Source organism: Pholcus phalangioides, unplaced genomic scaffold (assembly GCF_987345545.1).
Source record: "Pholcus phalangioides strain wild (caught in Gottingen) unplaced genomic scaffold, Ppha-v1.0 ptg000009l_1, whole genome shotgun sequence".
Classification (NCBI taxonomy): Eukaryota; Metazoa; Arthropoda; class Arachnida; order Araneae; family Pholcidae; genus Pholcus; species Pholcus phalangioides.
In genome coordinates this window covers 58,799,981-58,813,945 of record NW_028301602.1, presented here as the reverse complement: position 1 = coordinate 58,813,945, position 13,965 = coordinate 58,799,981, and the positions used below count along the sequence as shown (strand labels likewise).

Below are 13,965 nucleotides of genomic sequence, written 5' to 3'. Positions count from 1 at the left end.
ATACTTTTTTTCCTCTTACATTTTTTAAACACAAGCAGTATGAGTTAGAATCTTTTAAACATGGGGTTGATGGCACAGGCGGATTTTAGAGAATGTCTCTCTCTTCATTCTTCGCAACCAATTTTTTTTACAGAGCGAGACAATTGGTTTACGGAAACTTCTCTATCTTCAAATAGTTTTTTTCCAAAATTTTCAGTAAAGTTTCGTGTGGCACTTAAAGTAGAATGAGATAATTTTTTTGGGTGAGATAATACATATAAGATCAACAAAATAAATATGTATATCCAAAGTGTGAAGAGATTCACATTTTTTTGGGGTATATTTATGTTGTTGTTGCACTAAAGTATGCCATGAGTGTCACAGATTAGCCATCTATGTTCTACAAATGTTTAGCTGATTATTTTTCGGTTTCTCTATTTTTGAGACAGCAAATATTATTGTACAAAACACTTTTGAAGGTCAGCAGGGTAGTCGGTATTGTCTGCATATAAAAATTTAATTTTAATACACCACTTAAGTAGTACTTTTTTTTTGCTTGAAGTTGTTACCAGGTAGTTGTTCGGCTTCTAATGTTTCATAAACTTGGTTCATATAATTTTTTAGTTACTGGATGGTTTAGCAATATATAAATAAATTACATCAATGAAGTATGTACCAAACATTTTCAAAAATAGGCTTAATCTAGAATAAAAAAAAAGGAAGAAACTGGATCTCCTTATAACTTAAGACCATGAATTTAATCATTTTTATTTTCCACACGAGGTTTCAAAGGGGAGAAAGAGATAAGGAAGAACCCGTACTGTCTCAGAAATAATTAATTTCCCACCTAATCTCCAAGGGATATAAGGGAGAAAGAGAGCACCAAAAAGCATACTTCTATTAACATTAAGCTTATTTCCCCTTCACGCACATGAAATAAATTTAACAAGAATTTTACTCCCTGTAAAATTCCATAATTTATCCTCGGAAGGGGAATAAGGAATTATCGAGGCGAAAAATTCGATATTTTACCGCCATTATTTATCATTAATTTATATTTATATCGTAGTTGATTAACTCAGCGTGGTTATGATCGAACTTCTTTTTCTTTTTGAAACACGTGAATATTAGCTTTATTTGGAAAAGGAATTACGAGATATTGTATAAGTATTCCTATATCTAACGATATACAATGGAAACATTACACCAGAAGACGAAAAGAAAAGAATTTTTCCATCGAGTGGTTTTATTAATAAACTTAATGGGCTAATTTGTTTTTGGTCTTATTTAGCTATTGATTAGCCTGCCCATTAAAATGATCTAGTCATTCTTGTTAGGTGATTATTCTTTAAAAGATTTTGAGAAGTGATTTTTTTCCCTCCAGTAAGTAGTATTAGGGGAGGATTTTACTATAGCATTGGAATCGGGATTTTTCTAGTAAATTTTTTGATGCACTCACATAATTAGTTAAAAACTAATTAGTTAAAAGCTTATGTTGTCATCTTATTTTTCCAGCGTTATGACTCGACTTTCTTGAAATACAGCAGAATAGAAACATATTACAAAACCAGCAAAAGTAATGATCGAATACAGTCGAACTCGTTTAATACGAGCACGCGCTTACTACAGTATGAGGTCGGCTAATAACGGCTGGTCCGTGAGAGTTTGCTGCCGGTCTACGAAAAAATTCAAACAGTCTATATAGATGCTGCATATTTTTATATTTAAAGTACCGCTCCCCCCCCCCCCATATTGTTTTTATTTCTGTCGGTCGTCAGCAGGTCTGCGAATTATTTTTCCATTTATTTTTTGCCAGTCTATAAATTTATTTTCCCTTTAAACTATTTCTTGCAGGTTCTCAAATTATTTCTCTTATTTATTCGTTACTTTTCTGTTTATTATTTTTTTGTCCGTCCGCAAATTATTTATTTACGGTATTTATTTTTTTCCGGTCCATAAACTATTTCTCGTATTTACGCTATGTATTTATTTGTTATCGATCCATAAATTAGTTCTCCTCTTTATTCGTTTCACGTTGTTCTTCAAATTATTTCTCTCGTCCATTTATTTTTTGTTGGCCTACACAAATAATTTGTCTCATTTATTTATATTTTGCCGGTCAGCAAATTATTTCTTTCATTTCCACTGGTCCGTGAAATTCTTCAACTTCTTTCACCGGTCCGGAGCTTTAAAAAAATTGAAGAACCCTAGGATAATGTACCAGCACTTCTAAAATTGGTTCGTTATTCAATCGCATTCCAAATTTCAAGCTTTTTACTGCTGCTCAAGTAAGAAGTTCGGTTGATACGAACAATTTTTTTTTGGACTCTGTGTGAGTAAAATGTCTTTATAAAATTTAACAAGCTAAAAAACAATTTGGTAATATTTACAAATAGGTAAATTTTCTGGGAAAAATTCAAAGAATTTGTGGAGACTGTGCCATCAACAAGGTCCAAAGTTTGAACGTGGATATATGTTTCAAATCTCGTTGAAATGCGACACTGGGAACCAAAATTTAAGATGTGGGTATCATTAGATTTGTCAGAAGAAAATCTATCCGGAAGAAAAAGATTGGCTTCTATCTGTATATTATACCTCCCGAGATTTCCGTTACTAAATTGATTTCTTTACTGTACAGTGCCGGCAGTCTGCTATTCCAACTTAGCGAAAGTCTGTGCCATTTTTAAAGTTTAGACATTTTTTCTCGAATTTCTAGAAAACTACTGGGAGAATCGTTTTGAAATTTCGGTCATATATACCCCCTTTTTCCAGCATAATCCAGATCTTTGACCATTTGCTTATATCTCTTCGATTTTTTGATAGAAGTCGCAATTAAAAACAACAAAACAATTTGTTGCTTTTATGCAACTATTTGTTATTAACATTAACAAATGAATGTTAAAAACTTTTCCAATCCTTTGGCTAAATCTAATCCCAATTTTCGGTGAAAACAAATTTCCAAGATGGGTAATTTATAGGGTGATTCATAAAGATGTACAGTATATAGTTTCAGATGCTATAAAACGGTAACAGTTGAATACAGCGATTCGTTTGATAGATTCGTGGGTATTCATAAAGTAACTGTTCCGCTACTGATAAAAGTGACGTAGATGATAGCGCGTGTCACATGTCTAGTCTGTTCTGGTGTTGTGTCGATAAAGAAAGAGTAGAGCCCTTGTTTTCTCACAATCCAACTGTCACGAGAGGCTCTTTTCTGGATATGTTAAGTCTTTGGTTGCTGTCAGAGTTGGAGGACGAGGGAGGCAACTTTAGTTTATAGTTGGATTGAAAATGTCGTTGCACAACAGCTACAGTTTCCGTTTTGCTCAGTTAAAAACACAATTCGCCTTCTCCATTGTAGATGCAGCCATTTTAACTGACTAGTCACGTGAAACACGCACTATCGCCTACTTCACTGCCCTCAGTGGCGGGACACAAACTTTGTGAGTACATCTACCCAACACACCGCAATTGTAATTATTTAACCAACACCATTTGTAGTGGAAAGCCTCCGCACGAAGCTCGTGACGTCACTGTAGAAGGCCATCTCACTTTTAGCCATTGGATATAGCAGGCCGACGCATGCGCCGTCTTTTCCCTTTTTTGCAGTATATCTAATGGCTATAGGTGAGATGACCTTCTTCAGTGACGTCAAGAGCTTCACATGGAGATCTTTTGCTAGGGATGGTAAACAACTTTGGTGGTATAGATGGTAAATCGAACTGTGGTGAAGTAGATTCTGTTTCTACTTTAAAGAGAGCAACTTCACCGCACACCAATTCCTTATCGCATACGCAATTTCTGCCATTAACGAGCTTGGTTGGAAATGAAGGTGCCATCCATCGGGGGTATCCTAAACCTCGTTGGGGAAAAATATCTTGTTATCTATATTCTCCCCCCCCCCCCGGAATCGAACTGACGGCAACCTTCACAGCGGTAGACAAACATCTTACCACGACGCCACGGGGATTTTTTTGTGATTTTTGAAAAGTGACGTCACTTTTCACAGCATCTGGAACTTATATGTTTTTTTTTATGAATCACACTGCATATGTAGATGTAAAGCAGTAAAAAAGTTTCTCCCTTAGCTTGCTGTGCTGCACTTCCCCTTTAACTCTCAAACAGTTCCCACCATCCACAGATGATGAGCCTAGTAGCCTGCTATCATGTTGTGAAAATTTGAAATGTCTTTGTTTAAGATTAAATTCTTAAAATGACATATATATAGATGGCGTACACATATATAGTTTTTTTTTATTATTTTTCTATTCCCTGACAGGATGATATTTTATTAGTTTTGTACTGTATGGACTGGGTGCACATGATGGTTTAGTAGTAGAGTTTCTACCTGCATTTGTTGGTGTGTCGGTGATTGTGGGTTCGAACCAAAATTTTGCTATTTGTATCACCTCTTTTTTTAGATTATATTGAATTTACAACGTCTGAGTTTTAATGCCACACAACTATCAAAATAAAAAGTTAAAATTTTTTTTTTTTTTGCTCCTATAGTGAGAGAAGCATTTCTTTGACTATTCCCGCAACCAAAGGGTTAAGGATATAGGTTTGTATTGTAAGGTTTACATCGAACAGGTATACTAGGGTACTGTTTTCTCACAAATACATAACCATCGAGCTGAACTGAAAACATGATTTCTAGCACGATATATGACTGGCAAAGATATTTACCGGTCACGATATTTAACGCTAAATTATTGCGTCGAACAGTTGCCGAATGGAGTATGTGAGCAAAGCTGGGGTGAGGAGGAGGAGGGGGGGGGGCAAGAGATGGCGAAAGCGAGAAATTTAATCCGTTCACTAAGGTAACGAGGCAAAAATGATATCGATTAGTTTTAGGGAAGGGATAAAAATAGCACACAACTCTTCTTCGGCTTCTAGCCAACAGATGCCCGCGAGATACCAAATATGATCATGATGATGATGATGATTGCGCCAACGTAACGTTAAACTTACGAATTCGAACTATACTCAGGCGAAGTGTCGTGAAGATGCGATCGCAACAACCTGTGACATAATTCAATGATCTCAGATTACTTTTCGTAGCTCTTTGCAAACATCAATAATTAGTTTTAGAAGTTGTTCAATAACTAATTAGGAATGAGGAAATACTACGATAAGACATTCTTAAAAATGCTCCATATCGTCTATATGGCATCAATAACGCTCATGACATCGAACCGAATTCGATTTCTGCAGTATGAGAATAACAAGGAGAATTAGATTTAGAGCATTAATTTCCGAAATGATTTATATTTGTATAACGGTATTATTTTTTAAATAACCTAAATATTAGAAAAAAATCGAATTTTATAACTTTAAGACGAATAATACTCTAAATATGATTATTTTTGTTTGTGACTGTTAACGTGAAATTTGCTGTTACTGGTAATGCGAAATAAGTAAAAGGAAAGGAAAATGCATCAGGATGAAAATCAATGAAAACGCATTAGAAATATATTTATATACTCATAAAGTCTATTTGCATACTTATAAAGCCTATTTGCATACTTATAAAGCCTATTTGCATACTTATAAAGCCTATTTGCATAATTATGAAGCCTATTTGCATACTTATAAAGCCTATTTGCATACTTATAAAGCCTATTTGCATACTCATAAATCCTATTTGAGTATACACACACACACACACACACACACACTTAAAGCCTATTTACCTACTCCTAATATTTTATAGCTTGTGTATTAACTCTTCGTCTATAACCGCAATTCCGGCTTATCGTTATTAAGGCGATTCACTACCATTTTACAATAGAAAACGTGGTAGTCTGAATGTCTAATATTTTTGTAATCATGAATATAAGTGTCGTGCCTGTTATGTCTTCAGTTGCTGACATCTCGCTTAGAAATGAGAAGCGAAAAACTGGAAATGAATTATTATTGTTATTTAATAAATGCGACATGATTTCACCCTAGAAAAGGAGTCACTCTGCACAGGATATAAAGAGCAACACTTATTATTAAAACACATCATCCACTACTAAGATTCACAATATACGTATTTTTACAACTAAGGTTTTACCAAAACTAAAAAAGATTTCATATACATGTAAAATGATGATTGCATATAACGTTGTGTCAGATTTTAAAATGAATACAGTAGTTAATTGCAACAAGTTCAATGACTATCGAGGACAGTGGTTTTGGAACATTTAGCTATAGAGATTTCCTAAAGACCTATAATCTACTCATGCTTTGCTTGAGCTTCTTCAATGTGGAAGCGCCTCGTCATGCTCTCATTTCTATTAAAGTAGTTCTTCATGTAAGCTTATCTCTCAGTGGTGTATATATGTATTATATACCTCTTCACTAAATTTCAAAACTTTGAAACTTCCCAAGGGAATAGTTCCTTAGATAAAAAATCGTACGAAAGTTCAAATTGAATTAGTCATATGAGAGTGAGTTCTTTAGTTTAAAACTGTACGGGTATGTAAATGCTGTGAGTTAAAATTTAGATTATTTTGGTTTATTATTAAAATTGATGATGTGATGTTTTGTAATCATGTTTTTAAGGTCTCGTGAAGCTTGGTGTCCACTGTGTGACAGGTAAAAAGGTAGCCGTGAAAATCATCAATCGTGAAAAACTCAGTGAATCCGTGCTTCTCAAGGTAAGATTTTCTGTGGAGGGGAATTCAAATATTAGGAAAAATTTTTGAAAGCCAAATATTTCAGCAGGAGCAGATAATAAGCAATGGCAATCAAATAAGCACAAAGTCGGAATGATATCATGTCCATGTGTTTTTAGGAAACGGGGAGAAAAAAATCAAGAAAGTAATTTTTTTTTTAATTTTGTCCACCAGATGGCCCTCTACCAGTAACAGAAGAGACATTTTCAGAAACCTACTAACAGAAGGAAACGTGCCTTTAAACTTTCCGTAGGTTACTTATATCAATGCGGATGCATTACCATTTACTACTACGAGACCGTGCATGCATCTCTGGGGTTTCTAAAGAATAGGTGCATGCCTGAATGTGCTGTGCATATATATGCGCCGCCCAGTGTATTTATGATGTCGGAGTAATGTGAGTTTCGTGTTCGTTAAGTGCTGCCATCTGTGCTTCATATTGGAAGTGAAATCTTCAATGCCTGAACTTTCGTGTTTATGTTAGTATCATGTTCAAACTCTTCATGGAGAATCTTTTTAAATGAGAGATGGCCCTCATATTCGTACCTCTCAGTTGGATAACCGAAGTAAACCAAGTCAAGCAGATATAGTACCATCTGGTGAACAAAATGTTAACTATTTTTTGATTTCTAATTTAAATCCCCCGAGAAATGTCATGCCCAAGCCTACGCTTGTTTCATCATAATATGTTTATTTTTCATTGAAAGTCTTTTAAATGTTTTTCAATTTTGAATCATCTTGTACAATTTAATGAATAATGTTTAAAGCATTTTTATATATATATATGTACTTTGCGCGTGTGTGTATGTGTGTGTGCGTTTGGAGTAAAATTTACTTTAACAATATGTGATGTAACATATAGTGGTATTGATGAATTTGCAAATAGTAGTTACGAGATAATTTTGGTTTGTATGCCTGCGAGATTCATGGAGTCATAACCGTTCGGAACCAACTTGAAAGTGAATCTTCCGGTTTAATTGACTACAGTGTGATAAAATGATCGTTACGATTGAGATATTCTATAGATTGATTTTTTTCTATTGGTAAGTTCCATTGATTTTCTCTTATAATATATAAAATTAAACATCAGGCGTAGAGAAATGATATTTTGATGGAAATAGATGAGAAGCTTAAAAGAAATGAATAAAACACAAATACTCAGATGTCTTTTAATTAAGAAGAGGGCAACTGTTGCTAATTTAATTCAGCGTACTAATAGTATTCTGAAATAATTTCATAATATAATAACAGAAATAACTTAACTTTGCACACAATTCATAAATGCAAGCTATCTCCGAGCTTATTTGCCGAAATGAGGAAGAAAAGATGGAATTCTTTGTCTCCTTTGAGAAAACGAAGATGCCTTTCTCGAATTTTCTAAACTGCATTTTCAGCAGAAATTTGACACAAAAGGGAATAAACCCATTCGTTTTTGAGGATCAAATTTAATCCCGACTCAGCAAGTCTCATATGGTTATGTGGAATTCTATCGCATTTTGTCGACTCAAATGCTTTCGTATTTCCTGAATATGTATGAGGGAAGATCAGGCATATTGTAATTAACTATTCACCTTCCGGATGTGAAAGTATCTATCTCTATGGAAAGAAATACTTTAAATACTCGACTTGAAAGTAATTGCATAGCTAATGGAATTTTATCATCAGCCATATAGTCCGTTGTATGAATTTTTTTTATGAATAAGAATTTGTTTATATCTATGGATCGAAAATAATTTTTATAATTAAATCTATTGAATTTGCATTGATATGTGGGTGAACAAAAACTCATTCAATTAAACTGTGGATAATTAAAATTTCTAGAAATCTGGAGAGGAGAAAAAACTACTTTTTCAAACTTATAAAAGAGTGATTCGTATATATTTTTGAATGAATTTTAAGAAAATTATACTCTGTAATATAAATGATTGGATAATGTTTATATCCAATTATTATTAATATTTAAAAGACGATGACCCAGTTTGAGATGTATGATAAGTATTTTTTCTCAATCTTTTTTTCTGATAGTATTCGTTAACGGTTGTGAATGGATAGCGTTTTCCTGACAGTGAGACGAAAAGGCGTCAAATAGCGACGAATGTGTTCATTCTTTTCGGATGCAAATAGACTACTACTGCTATTACTTACCCGCACATGTACCTCGTACACATTTTTCTGCAGAATTTCTAACGAATCAGTACATGTCGGAAATTGTGTGCTGATTGTATGTGTGACCGTAACGTATTTATGTTGTCAGAGTTGTGTTTGTTTCGCGTTTCTTACTGGTGCTGCCATCTGTGTTCGATATTTGGAAGTAAAGATGTAGACTGCTATAGGTTTCTGTGTAGAGAAAGACTCCATGTCGGTGTCTTCTTTACCAGTCGATCTAATCTTAAATTCCCAGCATCGTTGCTTTCTATGAAATTCGATAATTACAGGCCACAGCACGAGTAGGAAGAATTTCATTACGCAGTTAATGTTTGCAAATTCATTCAAGAGGCCCATAGTTCATGCCAAGGAAAAAAAACTTTGTTCATTTAATGTACTTTTAATAAACATTAAAAGCCCTTCCAATCATTTGTAGACCTCTGCATTTTATTGACTTTTCATTTTGAGCTGCTTGCAGAAAGAACTTTACACCACATATACACCTCATAAATATTCATCTCAGGAATTTCCAAGGAATTGGTGCGTATCGGAATGTGCCATGTATGAGCAGTGCACCGAACGTGAAGTTTATTTCTGAGGAATGCTTTTTGAGAAGTTCTGCCATCTGGCTTATAAATTCGGAAGTAAAAAAATTCTGCAGGTTATTTTGCCTGCTTTATTATGCGTGAATGATTTTTTTTTTTCATTTTGAGTAGAGTAACACCACATTATATAAATATGACACACTTTTAGTTCTTTTCCAGTCCTTTAGTTAAATATCACAGCGTTGTTGAGTACAGGAAGTTTTGAAATTATAATATTAATATAGCATTAATGGTCTATTTTCATTATGGACAAACGTAAGTAAAATGCAAGTAATCATCTGCAAAAATGTTATTTGATTCATTCTAAGCATCAGCATAATTCTTAATTCAATATTCATTCTGCATTTCATTAGTTTATTTGAGATTGTGAAACAAAAGAAACTATCTATGAAATTAAAATCAACCAAATATCCCATGATAGCAAAAGACAAATGATTCCACTGCAGCAGTTATAATAAAAGCAAAGATATACAGTGTAACGCATACTCAGTCGAACAAAAATGTTTGACTTTATTAGTGAAGGGGTAATATATATACACATGGCGGTCTGGAAACACGCATGCCGGAGCATTTGCCCATTTATATACATCCCTACAACCAGAAATTGATCCTCTCCTGCATTACAAACGATCCCGAATCCTGACCTCCCGACCTTATAAATGATGGAGATGAATACATTTTTGTTATTGCAATGTCCAGGATCAACCCGCTCTTGCAAGAAATCGATCTCGACGATACGTGCTCGGATAGGCTACAGTAGAGGAGTCACAATGGTTGTTTATGTGTTGTTGGTGCAGCGGCATAAATCATACGCTGAAGCATTTTTCCTCATTCTCTCGAACATAAATGTTCTATAGGGGCTTGGAAACAAAAAATCAGAGGATATCTAAGATGATATATTCAGTGACACGCACGGATCTCATAGTAGACGACAATTCACGGATAATATTATGAATCTGGTATTGTTATCATTTTTGTAAAGTACGAGATGAACTGATGTCATAACATGGGAAAAATTTGTTTATTGCAATGAATTGATAAGTTTTTTGGTTGAAAGTTTTTTCTTTTTGCATATTTAGACGCTAAGATCGAACCGGACTCATTTTCCCTTATAAGTTAGCGTTATTAATGTGCAAGACTATGTGAGAGGTCAGGAAAGGCTTCCTTGTCCACAAATACCTCCACGCCCAGTTCACTATGTCCTGATCGCACCACTATGATCAATGTACCATACCATACATAAATAGGTGAAACATTTTTTTTTTTTAAATTTCTTTCTTAAGTTAGTTTCTTCAGTAAGTGACTACATTCACAATTCTTCGGCCGGAAGACTTTCTCAAGGAACTCTAGTCTTTCCATAGCTATGGAACTTTCCATAGATATGGAAAGTACAACGTACATTACAAAAAGTGTCGTGATTATAACTTCTGAACAAGAAAAAGGATTTTAGCTTAAAGGGCAAAAACAATTGAAACAATTAAAAAAAATTCATGTTTTAATATTTTGAAGCCTATTGGAGGTAAGCAGAATTGTCTCGTTTCCATACGCCCTTTTCGAAAAACGGGACTTTTGTTCACCGTACATGTACCTCGTAAATATTCATGAGCGGAATTTCTAACGAACCAGTACATGCAGCAACGTGTTGTGTGAATGCGTGGTCCTAGCGTATTTAGGTTGTCAGATTTGTGCTTGTTTCGTGATCTTACTAGTGCTGCCATCTGTCTTGCATAGTTTGAACTGAAGATATTCAATGTTCGAATTTTCATGTTATACAAGTATCATGTTGAAGGTCTGCCTGCTCTCTGCGGAAAGACTTTTCAAAGGGGAGACCCTCTCTCATTGCCATTGGAAAACCCTCTTCAGTTGATCACCACTGTGCCGCCAACGGGGTTCGAATCTGGTGGTCAACGCACTGCTACTAAACCACGCATGCACCTCGTGCATATTTCTCTGCGGAATTTTCAACGAATTGGTACATGTTGGAATATGCGTGTACGTGTTGTGAACGTAACGTGAAGTTTGCTTCTGTGTGATGTTTGTTATAGTGCTGCCATCTGCAATTTATTTTTCAAAGGTGGTCGTACTCACAACTGGGATATTTTTTCTGATATAATTATGGTTATGGTTATCAGAAAACCTGGGTCCCGATGTGATCACATTAACCGGCACGCACTGTACATTGTCACGAAATAGAATAGAAATAGCGTGGATTTTAAATGCAGTAAAGCAAAACTGCTTTTTTATAGATAAAAAAAAGTACCGAAGCTTCGACTATTACCAGAATTACTCGCAGACGAAGTCATGCAAAAAGTTCTACTCTATTATCGTAGTTGTTTTTTTTATCCGCATAGTCTGGGAAAGCAGCGATTCTCTGTATTGAGTAGAAGTAAATAAATAAATAAATGATAGAAATCTTTTCTCGCCTAACATATAAGACGCCATTTTCTCAGCCATAAAGACGCGCGGCGCTCGAGAAGAAAAGTCTCTCGGTAATGTTAGGGAATGTATATTTCTTCTCGTTATTTCGGAAAAAATAGACCGTTGTAGAGATTCTTATCGCAGGAAAAAGAGAAAAAGATTTCGCTGGGTATTACAGTTTGAAGATGGTTCCCGATTCAAATAGAATTTATATAAAAAAAACCGAATCTGTGCTGAGAATGCAACTTTTCTTACATGCTTTAGTTCGATCGATTTTAATATTTAGACGAAGAATTTATATATCTCGGGGATAAGCTCAATGCGGTATTTTATCTAGCTTTCTCGTAGAAACTGTCTCACATTTTTCTCTGAAATCAAAGAATATTAAGTCCAATTTTTTTACAACATATACAGTCGACGTTCGTTCCTCCTTCATTCGACGAACGCTATGATGGGAGGTCGTTATATCGTAGGTTTAGAAAAAAATAGCTTCTGAAGAGAATTAGAATTTAGACGGAATATAAATTTATATTACTCATTTTTTTGTTATGTAAGCAGTTGAAGTGAAAATGCATACGGTTAGAAAATAGTAGTACATGTACAATTGAAATAATTCATTACATGCTTGCATCTCTACGTACCAAACCCTTTAATATGTGTTGAGGCCACCCAATTTTAGCAAATGGAAAAATACGGATATTTCATATATTTATTTGCAAAAAAAAAAAAAAAAAAAAGAGGTGGGTGAAGCTGATTTCAGATGTCGTATAGGATTGAATTGTCTTGGTCATCGTTATAGTGAATGAAAAATGGCATGGAATGAATAGGAAAAATTTCGGAACTTAATCGTAGCGATCGTAACATTGTATGGTTATGACAAGGAGCGTTGAATGTACAGCCATACGATGCAATATTCTTACAGCCATTAATGTATAAAAGAAATTTGTTATTCATTTGTAAGATAAGATGGGGGTCCGTATGATGATAAATTCTTAATTAACACTTTGAAGACTTCGGAAATTTGGTTAATCAGTCCAACGAAACATTGAATCGATGCATATATTGAACGTCACGTGTTAAATTTTTTATATATTTGGTGAATCAATTAGTTAAATTCAGAACCTTGTGAAGAAGAAACAAGGGGGTAAAAAACATCAAATTCAGGGGCCTGTGAACTTTTTCGAAGGAAAATATATTCCGAAAAAGGGACCGATATGTGCAAAGATGATGCGATGTATGCAAATTTATCGCACATGCGATAATATTTGCACAACGTGATGAAAATTAAATGCATAAAAAATCATCAGAAAATGATCGAGTAGTTTAAATGAGTGATGATCCAGATGATACTGCCATGACTTGAACGTACTTTACAGCTATAGTTATTTAACGATCGAAATATGTAACAATTTACGGATTACAGTAATGGAATTATGAGTTATGAGTCCTTGTATATCTCATAACCATTTCATATTTTACCACTTCGTCACTTTTTGCAAAGCAATATTTGTGTGTGTGTGTCTCTATCAATCTTTTTTTTTTATTTATATTACTCAAGTTATGTGCACTTTCGCCCAATGGTTCCTTTTCTTGATGACTCTGAACAAAGACACTTCAATCGAGAACGTATACCCCTTATACAACCTGTATTTTTTGAATAGTTGGTGATACAAACATAAATACAAATAAAAAGGCCACAACAGGCAAATTGCCTAACGAGGTGACTGAAAAAAAGATGTCCATAAAAATATGGATGTCAAATGTAACTAAATGAGTCCCAATATAAAAGCATATACCACGAAAGAAAGAACTAATAATTAATACTTTATAATACACTACCCATAAGAAATATTATGTGGTTGTCTTAATCTATATATATAAGTATGGATAGCTTCTCGATCTATCCCACTATGTTTATCGTAATTTTCTCTAAAGAAATGATTTTGAGGAATGATAAAATCTTCTTTTGAAAGAATGATAGAAATATTCTTTTAATTAGAAAATTATCCAAATAGCGTTCCCATTTTAGATATTCATTTCTCCTACTAGGGGCCATATAGTACTACGATACAAAACTTAATTTTTCATACGGCTCCCTGTAACTTCCAATTAGAAAGTTGTTGCTTTGTCTAATCTGACGCCCCCTTCTCCGAAAA

The 13,965-nt window shown here is 34.3% G+C and overlaps 1 protein-coding gene across 1 annotated transcript in view; it reads left to right on the top strand.

Annotated features, from left to right (window-relative positions):
• Positions 1–13,965, top strand: part of LOC149083392 (serine/threonine-protein kinase BRSK2-like) — a 116,775-nt gene that overhangs the window by 63,602 nt on the left and 39,208 nt on the right. The window contains exon 2 of the mRNA XM_089236664.1: positions 6,529–6,623. Coding sequence (XP_089092790.1) covers positions 6,529–6,623 — 95 coding nt within the window. The remainder of the gene's footprint in view (positions 1–6,528; positions 6,624–13,965) is intronic.